The sequence below is a fragment of the Trachemys scripta genome, chromosome 2, assembly GCF_013100865.1.
Source record: "Trachemys scripta elegans isolate TJP31775 chromosome 2, CAS_Tse_1.0, whole genome shotgun sequence".
Classification (NCBI taxonomy): Eukaryota; Metazoa; Chordata; order Testudines; family Emydidae; genus Trachemys; species Trachemys scripta.
Window position 1 is genome coordinate 248,717,206 of NC_048299.1, and position 20,879 is coordinate 248,738,084.

Consider the following 20,879-nt stretch of genomic DNA (forward strand, 5'->3'; position numbering starts at 1 on the left):
GTATCAAACGCTTTACTGAAATCCAGGTATATTAGGTCCACCGCATTTCCCTTATCTAATAAGTCAGTTACTTTCTCAAAGAAGGAGATCAGATTCGTTTGGCACGATCTGCCCTTCGTAAAACCATGTTGTAATTTATCGCAATTGCCATTAACCTCAAGGTCCTCAACTAGTTTCTCTTTCAGAATTTTCTCCAGCACCTTGCACACTATAGATGTTAAACTAACAGGCCTGTAGTTACCCGGATCACTTTTTTTCCCTTTCTTGAAAATAGGAACCACATTAGCTATTCTCCAGTCTAATGGGACCACCCCCGAGTTTACAGATTCATTAAATATTATCACTAATGGGCCTGCTATCTCCCGTGCCAATTCCTTCGATATTCTCGGATGAAGATCGTCTGGTCCTCCCGACTTAGCCCCATTAAGGAGTTCAAGTTTTGTTTCTACCTCGGATACGGTAATCCCCCATCCTGTATGCCCCTCTGTCACGGTGCTAGTATCCCTAATACCTTCATTGGCCTCATTAAACACCGATGCAAAATATTCATTGAGATATTGCGCCATGCCAAGATTATCTTTAATCTCCTCTCCGGCTATAGTCTTCAGCGGTCCCACTTCTTTCTTTGCTTTCTTCCTATTTATATGGCTGTAAAACCTCTTACTATTGCTTTTAATTCCCCTCGCTAGGTCCAACTCTACACGGCCTTTGGCCTTTCTCACTCTATCTCTACATTCTCTGACTTCACTAAGATAAGTTTCCTTACTGATCCCTCCCCTCTTCCACTCTTTGTACGCTTTCTGTTTTTTCCTAATTGCCCCTTTGAGTCGGTCGCTCATCATTTAAGTGGTTCCAAGTAGTAACAGACAGAACAAAGTAAGTCACCAAGCAAAATAAAATAAAATGCCCAAATCTATGTCTAATCAAGCTAAATACAGATAATCTCACCCTCAGAGATGCTTCAGTACGTTTTTCTCAGACTGGACACCTTCCAGGCCTGGGCACAATTCTTTCCCCTGGTACAGCTCTTGTTCCAGCTCAGGTGGTAGCTAGGGGATTCTTCGTGATGGCTCCTCTCCCCCCTTTGTTCTGTTTCACCCCTTTATATATCTTTTGCATAAGGCAGGAACCCTTTGTCCCTCTGGGTTTCCACCTCCCCTCACTGGAAAAGCACCAGGTTAAAGATGGATTCCAGTTCAGGTGACATGATCACATGTCACTGCAAGACTTCATTGCCCACTTGCCAGCACACCCATATACAGGAAGACTAACAGGTAAACACAACCATCTGCAGACAATGGCCTGGTTAATGGGAGTCATCAAGATTCCAAACCATCATTAATGGCCCATACTTTACATAATTACAATAGGCCCTTAGAGTTACATTTTATATTTCTAGTTTTAGATACAAGAGTGGTATATTTATACAAATCAGATGATCATACACAGTAGATTATAAGCTTTGTAACGATACCTTACAAGAGACCTTTTGCATGAAGAATATCCCAGTTACGTTATATTCACTTATTACCACATTTTCTCTAAAACTATCCCAGTTACATTATAGTGACTTATGATCAAGTTTTTATAAAACCATATAGACTGCACAACGTCACACCTGGAATCTCAGATCACCAAATAGCTCTAATATGAGTTAACATTAAAAAGTCTGACGTATGGGTAGCTGTGTGTTAAGGAGAATTACAAGTAGAAGACCCCCCCACTTAACTTAAGACAAAACATTCAATTTTGACTACTACAAGTATTTATTAGCATCACAGCTTATGGATGCTCTTGACATTGGTTGGATTGGTACCTAATATTATTTTCAGGAAAATGCCATGTACTTTGCAGTTCACCAAGTTTTCCTGAAAGGCTCCATGACAGAGTAGCCACTCAATCAAGTGTCAAGAGATTTCAAGATGTGCAGTTAAAGGGAAGTTTGAGGAAAGATGTTTTAAGTTTTTCTTTAAATATAGTCAGCTCTGGAAACTTAGGCACGCATTATAGACAGAGCTGGTAGACACCTTACCTGGATGAAGAGTTTTAGTTTTAGCTCTAGACTATATCAACATGTGTATGCACAATGGATCCAAATTGTTATTTTTTTGTGTGCAAACTATAGTTACCTACCTCTTGTAACTGTAATTCTTCAAGAGGTGTTTCTCATGTTCATTCCAAGTAGGTGTGTGTGAGCCATGTGCACAGTCATTGGAAGATTTTTCCCCTAGCAGTATCCGTCGGGTGGGCTGTGGAGCCCCCGGAGTCGTGCCTTCATCACAATGTATATAGGTCCCTGCCGACCCGCTGCTTCTTCAGGTCCTTCTTGTCGGATACTCCAAGAGGACAGGCAGGTGAGTCTTGGAATGGATATGAGCAACACATCTCAAAAAGAACAACAGTTATGAGAGGTAGGTAACTGTTTTTTCTTCTTCAAGAATGCTACTTTCCAGGAGAAGTAGAGGAGGGAGCATGTTGCCAAGGGCTCAAAAGGAGGTCCCATCCGTCTAGAGAGCACAAGGTTGAGATACCATTGGGGAGTTGGCTGTTTTACTTGAGGAGCCTGTCTAATCCCTTGAGGAAGCAGCCTACCATGGGGTTCACGAAAAACTGAGCGCCTGGCTGAACTGGTGCGGAAAGCTGAGATAGCTGCCAGGTGCACTTTTATTGATGATACTGACAGACCTTTCTGTTTTAGTTGCAGCAAATAGTCCAGGATAAAGTAAATTGATGCCTGTAAGGGCGGAGTGTGCTTTTGTAATGCCCAAATGGAGAATTTTTTCCACTTTGCCAGATAGGTGGACCTAGTGGATGGCTTCCTGCTACTAAGGAGGACCTCTCTAACAGGGTCTGAGCATGTGAGCTCCCAGGGGTTCAGCCACGGAGTTTCCATGCCACGAGATGGAGAGACTGCAGATTGGAGGAGGCCGTGGTCCTGGGTGATCAAATATTGTCCCAGGGGCAGGGTTATAGGCGTGTCCACCGATCGGTCTAGAAGTATGGTAAACCAGTATTGGCGAGGCCACACTGGTGCTATTAAGATCATTGATGCTCTCTCCCTTCTGACTTTCACAAGTACCTTGTGTACAAGTGGGAAGGGCAGGAAAGTGTATAGTAGATGATCCTTCCAAGGGAGGAGAAAAGCATTTGCGAGTAAGCCCTGACTATGATTCAGGAAGGAACAAAATTGGTGATGCTTCCTGTTGTACTTAGTTGCAAACAAATCTATTTGGGGAAACCCCCACTGTTGAAAGATGTTAATCGCAACATCCGAGTGGAGGTACCACTCATGATTGTGAAATGACCTACTGAGATTATTGGCCAGCTCGTTTTGGGAATCTGGAAAGTACGATGCCTCTAGATGTATCGAATGAGCGATGCAGAAGTCCCACAGCTTGAGGGCTTCCTGGCGCAGGGGAGAGGAACAAGCACCACCCTGTCTGTTTATATAAAACATCACTGATGTGTTGTCGGTCAATACTGATAAACGTGCCCTGCAGATAGGCCTGGAATGTCTGGGACACAAGGAGGACTGCTCTTAGCTCCCTGACATTGATATGCCACGAAAGTTCTGACTGGGAGCAGAGGCCCTGAGTCTGCCTATGTGTGCCTCCCAACCCAATGCTGACATGTCCGTTACTAGAGACAGGGAGGGTTGAGACCCAGAAAAGCGCACTTCTGCACACATGGCTTTCAGGTCGAGCCACCGCCTGAGAGACTTGATAACAGGGGGAGTGAGTGTAACCAACTTGTCTAGGCGGTCCCGATTCAGTGCAGCCTGACATGCTCTACTACATATGTAGAAGTGGCCATATGGCCAAGCAGCTTCAGGAAATTTCGTGCTGTAGAGGTGGGGTATCACCTGAGTTCCTCTATGATGGCACCCCTGGTGAGAAAGTGAGTTTCTGGGAGGAATGCCCTGGCCTGATGGAGTCCAGGAGAGCTCTGATGAACTCTATTCTTTGAGTTGGTGTTAGGGTAGACTTCGCTACATTCAGTAAGAGGCCGAGCCTGAGGAACGTTGTCTGAACTAGGCTCACATAGGCCTCCACTTTGGCCCTGGACTGTCCTTTGATTTGGCAATCGTTGAGGTATGGGAGTACTTGCACCTGCCGTTTCTGCAGGAAGGCTGCCATGACTGACATGCACTTGGTGAACACCTGGTGAGCTGCCGAGAGGCCAAAGGAGAGAACTGTAAACTCATAGTGAGCGTTGTTGACCATAAAGTGGAAAAACCATCTGTGGGATAGGACTATGGACACGTGAAAATATATGTCCTTCAAGTAGAGGGCGGTGTACCCGTCCCCCGGACCCAGAGAGAGGATAAAGGAAGCCATGCAAAACTTTATCTTCCTCATGAATTTGTTGAGGTTTCACAAGTCTACAATAGGTCTGTGAAGGGTTAAAATCCATGTGCGTGTTATATAACAACCTGGTATATGGATTTGCCAGCTCTTCTCAGACCCAAAGTCCAGAGTTTGGTCTGGAGACCAGAAGCCGTGTAAATAGTGATTAGCTAAGAGAAAAGCAGAACAAACAAGATAACATTGCCTTTGCTAAGATATGCTTGGTCAGTAGAAATGCCAGATGTTGAGGCAATAACTGAATAATTATGTTTCATCCAATGTTTCAAATTGAACAAAGGATCCCTGTTCCTATTGTGTTTCTCCTGAAGGGAAAACAGTCTTCCCACAGATCCAACCTTCAGTTTATGAAAAAAAGGGCACATGTCACTATAATGATATGGCATCCTTCCACCTCCCTTCCAAGGGACCAATGCCCTGCCTTAAGACATAAAGGAGACAATCTATTTCCATATGCTTTCACTCTTTCTTTGCTTTATCCCCTAGACATGTAGCTGTTGGACAATCAAAGGAGTTGCTCCGTTCCTATGGACCCCAAATCAGAATTCAACATATATATTTTATACTAATAACGTTTTATGAAAGTATTAATTAAATGTTAACTTGCTAACTTGAGACCATGGGCGGAGACATTGTGTAACCTTTTAACCATTGGCTATTGTGCTATCTTGTCTTGCTGCAAAACCTATCCTGGGGTGTGGAACTGCCTACCCTGTCACCTTCCCCCCATCCCCATGGAAAATCTACATATTCTATTGTAATCAATTGATTGACAGTGTCTCTGAGCCTAATAAGCCAGGTGACACTCCGCCAGCGCTGTGTGTAATAAACCCCTATGCTTTGACCTCTACACGGTGTGGATTTATGTCCTTCAGTCTGAGCCCGCCTTTGGGATTGGAAATACCAGGAATAGAACCCCCTACCCCTGAATTCTAAAGGGACTTCCTCTACTGCCCTGAGATGTAGGAGCGTCTGCACCTCCTGCATGAGAAGTTACTCGTGAGAAGGGTCGGGGAAGGAGGCTGGAAAAGCAGGAGGGAACAGAATTGGAGAGAATAACCCAATTCTACCATGCTTAAGACCGAGTAGCCTGAGGTGACTTGTGCCTAGGCATAGTAGAAATGGGATAGACGATTCACAAATGGAGGAGAAGGTTCCAGGATCTGAACTGGTGCATCACCCCCTTGGCGCACATTCAAAAGTTTGGCTTGGAGGCTGGGGGCTGCTTTGCTGAGCCCTGGCCCTGGTTAGAGGAGGACTGAGAGGGTCTCTGTCTGTTACTTCTGCCCCGCTTCCTGCTATAGTCCTGCGTAGGAGGAGCTGGGTAGAATCAAGGAGCAGGCTGCGGTTTGAAATGTTTTCTTTGGGGGCGCTGGTGTATGAAGCCCCAGGGACTTCAGAATTGGCCTTGAATCCTTTAGGCTGTGGAGCTTAGTGTCTGTTTGCTCCGAAAATAGCGTTATGCGGTCGAAAGGCAAGTCCTGAATGGTTTGCTGGACCTCATGAGGGAGTCCTGACACCTGAAGCCATGAGCGTCTTCTCATGGCTATAGCTGTTGCCATGGTATAGGTTGCCGAGTCTGCCGAACCTAAGGAGGCCTGTAAGGAGGTCCTTGTGATGACCTTGCCTTCCTCAAGGATGGCAGCAAACTCTGAATGGGATTCCGTGGAAAGTAGTTCTTTAAACTTGGACATGTTCCAAAAATTAAAACTGTAGTGGCTAAGGATTGCCTGCTGGTTGACAATGTGAAGCTGGAGCCCCCCCAGTAGAATATACCTTCCTACCAAAAAGGCCTATCTTTTTTGCCTCTTTGGATTTAGGTGTCAGTCTCGGCTGTCCCTATCTTTCCTTCTGGTTGGCCGCCTCCACCACCAAAGTGCCTGGCTAATGGTGAATGAACAGATACTCATACCCTTGGAATGGCACAAAATACTTCCTCTCCACCTCTTCAGCTGCGGGGGGGGGGGGGGGGGGGGGGGGGAGAGACGGGCGCTTGCCACAATGCTTTAGTAGTGTTGTGGATGGCCTTAATGAGGTGCAAAGCCACCCTCAAAGGACCTTGCAGCACCAAAACGTCGACCCGGGGTTCGGACTCCTTCGACACCTCCTCTACCTGAACCCCCAGCTGAAACTTATCTAACAAAGAACTACTTCAAACTAACGAAGTTTTTAACTATTTACAGAAACACTAGAAAGTCTCCACTAGGGGATTGCTTGCCATAGCAAGAGCTGCTCCAACGACCGTCACTGGTGGTAAGAAGGAACTGAAGAGAAGGTGGGTCAGCAAGGACCTATATCCAATGCCATGAAGGAGCGACTCCTGAGGGCTTCACAGCCGATCTGATGGGTACTACTAAGGAAAAAACCTTTCTACGACTGTGCACGTGGCATGGGAACACCTACTTGGATTCAACATGAGCAAGCACTCGAAGAACCATCCTAATTCTGACTTTTCCCAACCTCTGAGTGATTGACTTTTCAACCTTAATGTTCTTTGTATGGAATATATACACAACATCCACCATTGCACCTATCAGTTGTAATTTTTACTATTGTGAGATATTGGCATTCTTTTAAAAAAATTCCTTTAAAAAAATTGTTTAAGTTGTTTGCAAAGTGATTCAGTTGTTTGTTGTCACCATCTCTTATGATGAAGAGCAGTCCAATATTTAAAAGTAATTGTGGTACAAAAATATTGAGGTGGCTGAAGAAAGTGATAAACCTCAAAACCCATAACATGGTTAGAAAGCAAAGTTTGTAAAAATTTAAATTGGATGGCCTGCTATTTTGGGATAATCAGAAACACCTTACCTGATTTGGTGAACAAACAGGAAAATCTTCAACTGGTGGAATTAAGCCTTGAGCAATTAACTGTCCATAAGATGGAGGAGCTTCTCTTCTTAACAACTCAGCCTCAACCCTTGACAACTGTGTTTCAAATGATCTTTCAAGAAGAATAAAAAGTTATATAGTACATAAACAGATAGCACGTGTTCATAGACAGGGGTTAGACCAGGGATGGGCAAACTTTTTGGCCCGAGGGCCACATCTGGATTGGGAAATTGCATGCAGGGCCATGAATGTAGGGCTGGGGCAGGGGGTTGGGGTGCAGGAGGAAATGCAGCATGTGGGCGGGGCTCAGGGCAGGGGGTTGGGGTGAAGGAGGCGTTCAGGGTGCAGGCTCCAGCCCAGCGCCACTTACCTGGAGCGCCGCTGGGGTGGCACCAGCGTGCAGGAGGGATAAGATGGGCTCCCTGCCAGCCCTGGCCCCGGGGGGGAAGAGGGGGAGGTGAAGGGGGGAAGAAGACTCCGCATGCTGCTCTCGCCTCCAGGCATTGCCCCCCACAGCTCCCATTGGCCGTGGTTCTCCATTCCCGGCCAATGGGAGCTGTGGGGGGCAATGCCTGGAGGTGAGAGCAGCACACGGAGCCCTCTGCCCCCCTTCCCCCAGGGGCCACAAGGATGTGGTGCTGGCCGCTTCCAGAAGCATCACAGGGCCTGCGCCGCCACGGGGGTGGCAATCCCGCGGGGCGGATCCAAAGCCCTGAGGGGCTGGATTCAGCCCGTAGGCCATAGTTTGCCAACCCCTGTGTTAGACCATATCAAGATTCATATTATTTATGGTAATAGAATTTTAAATTCAGTTTGATTACATGTTCACACAATTCCAGTGCTACTCTCAGTATAGGACTGGTGACAAAAGCAGCATTCTAATTCATATTAAAATAAAGACAATTAAACACACTAGTTCACTAGTCAGTGAGAGGTAGACTCATTAAGAAAAAGAAGAGTGAGAAACCCTGGCACATGACAGTCCAAAACAGAACAAGCAGAACACACAGAAATGCTGCCAGTCAATCATGGCAACAATATTTAATTTTAATTTACTTCCGAATGAGACCACAGACTGAAAATTAGCACCTTTTCATTTTTTTTTTTCTGTTGGACAACTAAATCGGACGTTTTAGCTGCCCACAGGCAAGTGATCAAAGTGATCGTCATCCCCACCATCACTGCCAATAAGAATTTCAAAAATATAGAGAGGGAAGAATACTTTTAGAAGTTACACAATACTAATAAGACCATTCTTATTGGTATATGCTTATGTTAAATTGTTTACTGTGTAAATTATATAATTACAATACTTTATCTTAGCTTTGGAAACATGTGCTACTTACCTTCGTTCAAACATCCTCAATGAGTACAGCTTACAAGTACATCCCAGTGCAATGACAAGCAGCAATCCACAGATAAGGCTCCCAATGACAGCTGCTGTTATTACTCTGGTGGGTACAATGACCGGGCAATTCTCTTCATCACTACCATCACCACAGTCATCTTGAGAATCACATACCCAGCTCTCAAATACACAGCGATTATTTTTACAGTGAAAATTTCCAGGTTGGCAAAAGAAGCAATTCTTCTCATCTGAACCATTAGGGCAATGATTCTGATAGTTGCAACGATCTGAACGAGGATAGCAAACACCATTTCGGGAGCAGGGAAACTCTTCTTTTTGGCACATGCTGCAATTGGTTTCATCCCTTCCATTTGGGCAATGCCAATAGCCGTCACAGCGCTGTTGCTCTGTGTAGCAACCCCAGTTCCCACCACATGGAATTTCCCATGGCAAACAGAAGCCATCTACTTGATATGTAGCATTAAATCCTCTTGCGGCATTTACTTTGTCAGCACAAAAATGCACTCTTATCTGTCCAGAAGAAGAAACAACTGTAAGGGGTGCATGAGAGTCAAATGCAGTTAACACACGCAAAAGTTTGCGTGGATTTTCCTCTAATCCATCATATATTTTGACATAGTCTCCATAACCAGCACCATCAAGTTTAAAGTCAGTGAAGCGCAAAATTACTTTGCGATGATCACCAGTGTCTATTAGCCAGGTGCAGTTGCTTCCAGGAGGATAAAAGTCTGGGTAATTGGGAGAATTGAAAGTACCATAAAAATATTTTAACCATTGCCCGCATGTTGGCACATCACAATCTACTTCATCTCCTAAGTCAAGACAATCAATGTTTCCATCACATTTTAAAGATTCTGGAAGGCAGGTGTAAACTTTGGTGAAGCGAGAAAGACATTGAAACTGGTTGTAAGCACAAGGTTGAAAGGAAGAAGCTGTTGGAGGATTAGCTATGGCACAGATTTCTTCATCAGAGTTGTCTCCGCATTCATCCATGTTATTACATTTCCAGGTTTCTGGAATGCATTTTCCATTAGCACAATGAAACTGGTTACAATCACATCTTGGTTCATCAGATTTTCCTGAAAACACACATTTAACGATTTGTAAATATAGGTAACTTCTATTAGACTCCAGTACTTTCTGGTCATCATTGTAACCATATGATATTTATAATTAATATGCAGAGTACCTTATAACTATTTAGGTCTCTGTAAATCATTGCAACCCCAAATACATCCAAATATAATACAGTATTTTAAACAGCAAATTCTGCCAATATGACAGCTTGAACTGGATTCTCAGCTTCTGTAAATCAACATAGCTCCACTGAAGTCAACAGAGCCATGACAATTTACAACAATAGAAAATCTGCCCCCCTTGTCTGCACAAAGATACCCAAAATGATTAGATAACAAGTGTTAAATAAAAATCAATTCCCCCTCCCACCCCAACCACAAGATTGTCGTGCCCCAGTAACTCTTAGGAAACAGGCTTTTTTTTCCACTAGAGCAGCAGGCTCCACTCCCCTTCACAGCATGTTGCATGCTTCCCAGCTCCTTCTCTGCAACCAGGAATCCACAGGAAGGAGGAGGAGCTGGGAGCCATTATACCTTTCATCAACCCCCCCCCCCTCCCCCCACAGGACCAAGAGGAAGACCACTCTCTTTGGCTGCTCCTACTTTTCTCCTGCCTACCCTCAAACAGATAGGAGAGCAGAGCCCAGCAGCAGGCAGGCAGAACAGAAGACAAAAATATATAGCCAGGAAGCTGGAGATAGCAGGGGGTGGGCTTGATACCTGACAGGTATGCCTAGATCTTGATAGCCTTGGGAGATACTAAAACCAGCATCAAGGTATTTAGTGCTGTATTCAGTATTAAGGCCTATCCTGAGAGCCACACACTGTATTGGCCACTACTGTCTTCCAGAGCCATCTTGTAGTTGCAATAGCACTTCTCATCAAGGATTAATTTATTAAGACTCCACCTATACGCCACTGTAAAGCATGGTTTGAGAACACTTAATCTGGTTCTGCAATCAGGTTGGGACAAAAACATTAGAACCATGTTTAAATAAATGTGAACAGGTTTTAAAAAAAAAGTTTTTGCCAAACCATGTTATAAGCTACGTTAGTTGGATCTGAAAGAACTTAAATGTGAAATCACAGAACTATTAATATGGTTTGTAACCTGTCCTTTAAATCAGCTTCTGTACCCAATGACTGGAAGATAGCTAATGTAACGCCAATATTTAAAAAGGGTTCTAGAAGTGATTCCGGCAATTACAGACCGATAAGTCTAACGTCAGTACTGGGCAAATTAGTTGAAACGATAGTAAAGAATAAAATTGTCAGACACATAGAAGAATATAAATTGCTGGGCAAAAGTCAACTTGGTTTCTGTAAAGGGAAATCATGTCTTACTAATCTATTAGAATTCTTTGAAAGGGTCAACAAACGTGGACAATGGGGGATCCAGTGGACATAGTGTACTTAGACTTCCAGAAAGCCTTTGACAAGGTCCCTCACCAAAAGCTCTTGTGTAAATTAAGTTGTCATGGGATAAGAGGGAAGATCCTTTCATGGATTGAGAACTGGTTAAAAGACAGGGAACAAAGGGTAGGAATAAATGGTAAATTTTCAGAATGGAGAGGGGTAATTAGTGGTATTCCCCAAAGATCAGTCCTAGGACCAATCCTATTCAACTTATTCATAAATGATCTGGAGAAAGGGGTAAACAGTGAGGTGGCAAAGTTTGCAGATGATACTAAACTGCTAAAGATAGATAAGACCAAAGCAGACTGTGAAGAACTTCAAAAAGATCTCACAAAACTAAGTGATTGGGCAACAAAATGGCAAATGAAATTTAATGTGAATAAAGGTAAAGTAATGCACATTGGTAAAAATAACCCCAACTATACATACAATATGATGGGGGCTAATTTAGCTACAACTAATCAGGAAAGAGATCTTGGAGTCATCGTGAACAGTTCTCTGAAGATGTCCAGGAAGTGTGCAGCCGCAGTCAAAAAAGCAAATAGGATGTTAGGAATCATTTAAAAAGGGATTGACAATAAGACGAAGAATATCTTATTGCCCTTATATAAATCTATAGTACGCCCACATCTTGATTACTGCGTACAGATGTGGTCTCCTCATCTCAAAAAAGATATGCTGGCATTAGAAAATGTTCAGAGAAGGGCAACTAAAATGATTAGGGGTTTGGAACGGGTCCCATATGAGGAGATATTAAAGAGGCTAGGACTTTTCAGCTTGGAAAAGAGGAGACTAAGGGGGGGATATGATAGAGGTATATAAAATCATGAGTGGTATGGAGAAAGTGAATAAGGAAAAGTTATTTACTTGTACCTATAATAGAAGAACTAGGGGCCACCAAATTAAATTAATGGGCAGCAGGTTTAAAACAAATAAAAGGAATTTCTTCTTCACACAACCTGTGGAACTCCTTGCCTGAGGATGTTGTGAAGGCTAGGACTATAACAGGGTTTAAAAGAGAACTAGATAAATTCATGGAGGTTAAGTCCATTAATGGCTATTAGCCAGGATAGGTAAGGAATGGTGTTCCTAGCCTCTGTTTGAGGGAGGGTGGAGATGGATGGCAGGAGAGAGATCACTTGATCATTACCTGTTAGGTTCACTCCCTCTGGGGTATCTGGCATTGGTCACTGTTGGTAGACAGGATACTGGGCTGGATGGACCTTTGGTCTGACCCAGCATGGCTGTTCTTATGACCCATATTTATAAAGCTCCCAGGTACTGTTTAAAAGTTGTACGACGGATGGACTCTGTACAGCACATCCTCAGGAACTTAGCTTGATGAACAGAGCTTTAAACAGTATTAGTAGACACAAGGTATTTAAAAGAAAGCAATAGAGAGGCTGTATTCTCCAATGGTTAGGGTACAGGACTATGACTCAGGAGATGTAGGTTGTATTTCCAGCTCCACTAATGACCTGCTGAGTGACCGTGGGCCAAGTCACTTCTCTGTTCCTCAACTTCAACCTAAACATCTAATACTATCCTGCAAAAGATCAATTAAATATTAAGTTTATCATCTAAGCAATTAAAAAGGAAAGGAACAGAGTTAAAGGATGACCCAGTACCTCTGGCATTTTAAAATCTAAAGGCTTTTTAAAAAAATACACAGAAAAATAAAAAGCAAACAAGTGATAAGCACTCTTTGGCAGTGCTCACTGGGTTTAACTGACAAACAGATAGACATGTAGCGAGAGCAGGGCACAGAAGGGATAAGAAATCAGTGAGTGATTGCACTTTAGAAAATGCTGACCTTGTTAGGGCAGTAACCAAGGAAAACCATATTTGTTATTAGTGACATTGCCTTGTTTCACTGATAAATATTTTGATGTGCTAATAAACGGTATTTTAACTAAATGAACAGATTGACGCTTTTTTTTAAAAAAAGCCTTTCCACTGACAATAAATATACACTCAACTGCAAATTAGCAGCTTGCTGTCTCTATACACCCCCAAGCATTATGGCACACCTACAGTTTGGAGTTACCAAGGTGTGTGTGTTTGAGAATTTGAGATAAATTCCCAAAGAACCTAATGAAGGCCATGTGATTAAAGATTTGGATTAACACAATATCATCATTTTAGGAAAGTTGCTCTTTACAGAATTACTAAAAATACTGTAGGCATTTGTGTTAAAAAAAATATATATAGGCCCTGGTCCTGCAATTGGATCCATGTGGATGAACTGTTGGGCCTGCACTGATCATATTGCAAGATTGCAAACACAGTTTTCTTTAGTAATAAGTAAAGAAATTTTTTTTTAAATCCTCAGTATTCTGAATACATAAATGGAAAAGGGTTGGTTGATCAACGAGACAGAAGACAGTTTCTGAGGGTTACTGGTGATGAAAGAGGCAAGAATTAAAAGCAACACCATAATAATGAAGGCAAAAGTGATTTACATCTAAACTCTTACTTTCACATGCTTTTAAACTTTCTGGAAAAAGTTACCCATTTGGATGAAAAAGTTTCTTGCTATCCCTTAAAAGAACAACAATAATTCTAATTACCTACCTGTTCCATAAAGCATTATGGCTAAGGACGGTTATACTTGTTGTGCCTTTAAATCAAGCTCCTCGGGACACAGACCTTGTTATTGGTTTGGCATGTTAACTTAACACAGGGGTAAGCAACCTATGGCACGTGTGCCGAAGGCGGCACGCGAGCGGATTTTCATTGGCACTTACACTGCCTGTCGCTACTGGTCCGGGGGGCTCCACATTTTAATTTAATTTTAAATGAAGCTTCTTAAACATTTTAAAAACCTTATTTACTTTAAATACAACAATAGTTTAGTTCTATATTATAGACTGATAGAAAGAGACCTTCTAAAAATGTTAAAATGTATTACTGGCACGCGAAACCTTAAATCAGAGTGAATGAAGACTCGGCACACCACTTCTGAAAGGTTGGCGACCCCTGACCTAACATACAGCACCACATTCACCACTGGATAACTTGAAATACAAGAGCGTTTAACCCTTTTAAAAAATTTTTGTATTAACATAGCACCAAGAGATAGACCAGGACCCACTGTCCTATGTGTTGTATAAATAGAACAAAAAGACAGTCCCAGCCCTAAAGAGCTTACAATCTAAATATAGGGTAAGAGACAACAGATGGATACAGACAACGGAGTACAAGGAAACAATGAGACAATATTAGGCAGCATGACAGACAGTGGCATCAGTGCATCCACAGCCAAAACAGTTTCTCCTCAAGTTTTTTGTAGGCATAGAATCATAGAAGCGTAGAGCTAGAAGGAACCCTAAGAGGTCATCTAGTGTCCATTCCTTTGCACTGAGACAGGATTAAATAAACCAAGACCATCCCCAACAGGTGTTTGTCTAACCTATTCTTAAAAACCTTCAGTGAATGGATTTCCACAATCTCACCTATCAGAGGGGTAGCCGTGTTAGTCTGAATCTGTAAAAAGCAACAGAGGGTCCTGTGGAACCTTTAAGACTAACAGAAGTATTGGGAGCATAAACTTTCGTGGGTAAGAACCTCACTTCTTCAGATGCAAGTAATAGAAATCTCCAGAGGCAGGTATAAATCAGTATGGAGATAATGAGGTTAGTTCAAATCAGGGAGGGTGAGGTGCTCTGCTAGCAGTTGAGGTGTGAACACCAAGGGAAGAGAAACTGCTTCTGTAGTTGGATAGCCATTCACAGTCTTTGTTTAATCCTGATCTGGTGTCGTCAAATTTGCAAATGAACTGGCGCTCAGCAGTTTCTCTTTGGAGTCTGGTCCTGAAGTTTTTTTTGCTGTTAGATTGCTACCTTTGCATCTGCTATTGTGTGGCCAGGGAGGCTGAAGTGTTCTCCTACAGGTTTTTGTATATTACCATTCCTGATATCTGACTTGTGTCCATTTATCCTCTTGCATCGAGGCTGTCCAGTTTGGCCAATGTACATAGAGGGGCATTGCTGGCATATGATGCCAGCAGATCGAGGAACGTGATCGTTCCCCTTTATTTGACATTGGTGAGGCCTCATCTGGAATACTGTGTCCAGTTTTGGGCCCCACACTACAAGAAGGATGTGGAAAAATTGGAAAGAGTCCAGCGGAGGGCAACAAAAATGATTAGGGGGCTGGAGCACATGACTTATGAGGAGAGGCTGAGGGAACTGGGATTGTTTAGTCTCCAGAAGAGAAGAATGAGGGAGGATTTGATAGCAGCCTTCAACTACCTGAAGGGGGGTTCCAAAGAGGATGGAGCTCGGCTGTTCTCAGTGGTGGCAGATGACAGAACAAGGAGCAATGGTCTCAAGTTGCAGTGGGGGAGGTCCAGGTTGGATATCAGGAAAAACTATTTCACTAGGAGGGTGGTGAAACACTGGAATGCATTACCTAGGGAGGTGGTGGAGTCTCCTTCCTTGGAGGTTTTTAAGGCCCGGCTTGACAAAGCCCTGGCTGGGATGATTTAGCTGGGAATTGGTCCTGCTTTGAGCAGGGGGTTGGACTAGATGACCTCTTGAGGTCCCTTCCAACTCTGATATTCTATGATATATAACATTGGTGGACGTGCAGGTGAATGAGCCAGTGATGTTGTAGCTGATCTGGTTAGGTCCTGTGATGGTGTTGCTGGTGTAGATATGTGGGCAGAGTTGGCATCAAGGTTTGTTGCATGGGTTGGTTCCTGAGTTAGAGTTGTTATGGTGCGGTGTGTGGTTGCTGGTGAGAATATGCTTAAGGTTGGCAGGTTGTCTGTGGGCAAGGACTGGCCTGCCTCCCAAGGTCTGTGAAAGTGAGGGATCATTGTCCAGGATGGGTTGTAGATCACTGATGATGCGTTGGAGAGGTTTAAGCTGAGGACTGTAGGTGATGGCCAGTGGAGTTCTGTTGGTTTCTTTTTTGGGCCTGTCTTGTAGCAGGAGGCTTCTGGGTACACGTCTGGCTCTGCTGATTTGTTTCTTTATTTCCTTGTGTGGGTATCGTAGTTTTGAGAATGCTTGGTGAAGATCTTGTAGGTGTTGGTCTCTGTCTGAGGGGTTGGAGCAGATGCGATTGTACCTCAGTGCTTGGTTGTAGATGATGGATCGTGTGGTGTGACCAGGGTGGAAGCTGGAGGCATGAAGGTAGGCGTAGCGGTCGGTGGGTTTTCGGTATAAGGTGGTGTTAATGTGGCCATCGCTTATTTGTATGGTGGTGTCTAGGAAGTGGACCTCCCGTGTAGATTGGTCCAGGCTGAGGTTGATGGTGGGATGGAAGCTGTTGAAATCATGGTGGAATTGTTCCAAGGTCTCCTTCCAATGGGTCCAGATGATGAAGATGTCATCAATATAGCGTAGGTAGAGAAGGGGCATGAGTGGACGAGAGGAAGCGTTGTTCCAGGTGAGCCATAAAAATGTTGGCCTATTGTGGGGCCATGCGGGTGCCCATAGTGGTGCCACTGGTCTGGAGGTATATATTGCCACCAAATTTGAAATAATTGTGTGTGAGGATAAAGTCACAGAGCTCACCTAGGTTACCTGTTCCTAGGGAAGTAGTGGAATCACAGCAAAGAAGAGTTTTAAGGAGGGATCTGAAGGACGATAAGGTAGATTTGTGAATGTTTACCAGAAGCATTTCCCAAATGTGAAGGGCAGCATGGGAGAATGAATGAAGATGCTTGTTTGGAAATTTAACAAGTGGGCAACAGAAGTTTGTATCATGGGCCAACCATAGACCAGAGACAACATCTCGATATGATGAGAGAAGATCGGTAGGGTGGGAGTTAGGCAGTGAAGGGCATTGACAGTGAAGACAAGCAGCTTATATTTGATAATTTTTAGTTATTGAGGCTGCCAGCCAAGTAAAATGCTCACTGGCGATTCATGTTTTTTACTATTGTGTGTTTTAATGCTACTGGAAGCTGTAATGAAAATGGATGTTTGAGTGAGCTTAGAAAGGGTTTGGGTGGTGCAGAGTCAAGTATAACAGCCAGAACTAGAGCAGACAAACCAGAACAGAAGAACAGCAGAGTTCCCAGGGGATTCAAAGAGTCTAGTAAGCCATACATGGATTTATTAGGAACAAATCATGCCAAACCAGCTTGATTTCCTTCTTTGACAAGATAACTAGTTTGGTGGATAGGGGAAATGTGATGGACATAATATACCTGGATTTTAGCAAAGCTTCTGACAGTCCCACACGACATTTTCCTAAGTTGGAGATATGCAGGCTTGGTAGAACTACCATTAAGCGGATACATAATTGGTTAAACAATCGCAAACAAAGAGTAGCTATTAATGGAATGATGTCAGATTGGAGGGAGGTCTCAAGTGGGGTTTCACAGGGATATGTTCTGGGTCCGGTGTTACTCAACATATTTATTAAATTACCTGGAGGTAGGAATAGAGAACAAACTGATCATATTTGCAAATGAGACAAAGCTGGGGGGAGGAGGATGCCCACACTTCGGAGAATAGAGATAAAATTCAAAGGGATCTTGACAAAATGGAGAACTGGGCTATAGACAACAAAATTAAATTTGAAGACAAATGTAAGGCGCTACAGTCAGGGAAGAAAAACCAAATGCACAAATACAGAATGGGGGAAAACTGGCTTGGCAGCAGTACTGCTGAGAAGGATCTGGGAGGTGTGATGGATCACAACCACAACACGAGTCAACAATGCAATGCTGTTGCAAAAAACAAAATGCAATTTGGGTTTCATTAACAATGGCATAGCATGCAAGTCATGGGAGATGATAGTGCTGCTGTATTTGGCACTGGTTAGACCTCAGCTGGAGTACTGTATCCAATTTTGGACATCAATGTATAGAAAGGATGTAGAGAAACTGGAAAGGATCCAGAGGCGAGTGACAAAGATGATCAAAGGGATGGAATGCAAGCCATATGAGTTTAGTCTGGAAAAGAGGCAATTAAGGGGGAGACATGATAGTGGTCTGCAAATACTTGAAAGACTGCCATAAAAAAAGATGGAGAAAAATTCTCTTGCCACAGAGGGCAGGACAAGAGACAATGGGTCAAACTACAGCATAGCAGATTTAGATTAAATTTTAGGAAAAAAACTTCCTAACAGTAAGAGCAGTAGGACAATGGAACAAACTGCCAAGGGAGGTCATGGAATCTCCTTCACTGGAGGTTTAAAAAAAAAAAAAAAAAAAAAAGGTTGGATAGCCATCTGTCTTGGATGGTCCAAACAACAAATCCTGCATCTTGGTCAGGGGCTACAATAGATGACCCTCACAGCCCCTTCCAACTTTATGGGTCTATGATTCTATGATACACAGGCAGAACTGAGAGGGGAGTAGCACAATGGAATAGCTGACATGAAACAAGGAATATAAGAGAGAGGGGCTATAACAGGGCTCTTCGGTCTACCAGAAGCATGTATAAGAAACAGTTACCCACCTTTCTATAACTGTTGTTCTTAGAGATGTGTTGCACACATCCATTCCACTCTAGGTGTGCATATGCCTTGTGCACAGATGTCAGAATGTTTTTTCCCCTCAGTGGTACCTGTAGGGACAGCATGAGAGCCCTGTGTTGCCACGTGCCACTGCATGCTGGTATAAGAGGGCGGATCCACCTGCTGACTCTTCCCCCACACCCAGTTCCTTTGTACTGGACATACTCTGATAGAGAGGGGAAGGTTGGCGAGTCATGGAATGGATATGTAGAACATATCTTAATGAACTACAGTTACTGTAAGATAGGTAACCATTTCTTCTTTGAGTGATGGCACATGTCAGTTCCACTGTAGGTAACTCAACTATACAGCTACAGAGGGGGGGTTGGAGTCTATCTGAACAGCGATTGTAAAACCACCTGTCTGAAGCTGGCAACGTCTCTGAACTGCCAGTTAATAGCGTAATGAGAAGTGAAGGTGTTGGCTGAAGACCAATTTGCTGTTTTACAAATGTCTGCAATTGGTACTCAAACCAGGAAAGCTGCAGAAGCTGCTGGTGCTCTATTGGAATGCACCAGTACTCTAGCTGTTAGTTAGTTGGTAGCATAAATAAATGGAGGAAGAGATCCAGAACATTCTCTAGAAAGAAACTGTATTGTCCTTAACTCTGTCCACAACTGTGACAAACAGCTGCATAAAACTCTGGAATGATTTAGTACACTCAAGGTAGAAAGTTAATGCTCTTTTCACATTGAATGAGTGAAGCCTTTCTTCATGCATATGTGATGGGGTTTTGGAAAAAATGTGGGCAAACAGATGAGACTACTTTTGTAAGGATTTTTGGGTGCAGCCTGAGATAAACCTTATCCTTATAAAAAAAATTGTAGGAGTGGGTAAAGGAGAGCAAGTCACAAGGGCTTCAAAGGAGGGTTCCAGTAGACCTGCCAGGCCTTAGCTGAGATCCCAAGAAGGGATGGGGTCCCACACTTGAGGTTATAATCTGGCCAGGCCCTTCAGGAATTGAGTAAAATGTGTTTGGAGAAAAGGGGCTTATTATCCATCCATATACGGAAAGCTGAGATAGCAGCCAAAAACACCCTTACAGAACTAACTGATTCTGTTTTAGATCTAGAAGACAGTCCAGCACAACACATTAAGGGATGCTTGCTGAGAAGATACACCTTTCTCATGAGACCAAATGGAGAAGCATTTATATTTAGCCAGGTAAGTGATCCTAGTTGAGGGTTTTCCACTATTTAGAAGTACCACTTTGAAAGGTTTTGATCACAGAATGTCAAAGGCCATCAGTCAAAGGATCCACGCTGTGAGATGCAGAGTGCGGAGGCTAGAGTGCAGAATGTGGCCAAGGTCTCGGGAAATTATGTCTGGATCCAACAGGAGGGATAGGAGGTGGCGCTATCAACAGTGTCAGTAGGGGTGAGTACCAATATTGACAGGACCACACTGGTGCTATAAAGATGAGATGAGCATGATTCCTCCTTATTTTGGATACTACTCTGAGGAGCAAAGGAATTAGAGGGAAGGTATATAGAAGGCAATTCTCCCAAGACAGGATAAAGGCATCTATTAGGGAGCCTGGGCTGAGACTACCACTTTGGGAATCCACCCCAAGTTGGAAGATGGCCCGTGCTATGTCTGGGCATAATGACCACTTGTGTTGATCGGTGAAGAATCAGCTCAGTTGATCTGCCATTGTATTCTGTTTCCCCAGAAGTTAAGTAGCTTTAAGGTGAATCGAGTGGGCTACAGAAGAGTCCTGACAGACTTAGTTTGATTGCGCTCCTCTTTGCCTGTTTAGGTAAAACAGGGTCGCAGAGTTGTCTATCAGAATCAATAGATTTTCCCCCCACTATGTGGGGGAGGAAGATTGAGTAGACTAGACCTGCTGCTCTTAACTCTGACATTTATGTGAGCCTCTGGGTTCTGAGATGATCAAAAACCATATGTCTTAAGGGTCCCAATGTGAGCTCCCCAACCTAGGGAATATAGGTCTGTGACTAGAGTGAGTGTTGGTAGTGTGGGAAGGAAGGGAACTCCCACACAAGCTTTTAGAAGGTCTGTCCACCAATCCAGAGACAACAGGACTAGCTCAGGCAGTTGAATCACCTTGCCCAAGGCATCATGATTAAGGATATATATTTATGCTACCCACATCTGTAGCATCCTGAGTCGCAGACTGGAGTATTGCACTACATAGGTACATGTTGCCATGTGACCTAACAGATTGAGGCACTTGCATGCTGTTCTGAGTCGGTAAGCTTTCATTTGAATACCAGTTTTTGAATGGTTTTAAATCTGGTTTGTGGCAGAAAAGCCCTGGCATTTGTGGAATAGAGGACTGCTCCAATGAATTCTATTGTTTGTGCAGACATCAGTATTAAT

The 20,879-nt window shown here is 43.5% G+C and overlaps 1 protein-coding gene across 2 annotated transcripts in view; it reads right to left on the minus strand.

Moving 5' to 3' along the window:
* Positions 1 to 20,879, minus strand: part of LRP12 (LDL receptor related protein 12) — a 106,118-nt gene that overhangs the window by 15,945 nt on the left and 69,294 nt on the right. For both annotated transcript variants that reach the window (XM_034763464.1, XM_034763463.1), the window contains 2 exons: positions 8,543 to 9,644; positions 7,176 to 7,308 (listed from right to left, as the gene is read on the minus strand). In XM_034763464.1, the coding sequence (XP_034619355.1) occupies positions 7,176 to 7,308; positions 8,543 to 9,644 (1,235 nt within the window). The remainder of the gene's footprint in view (positions 1 to 7,175; positions 7,309 to 8,542; positions 9,645 to 20,879) is intronic.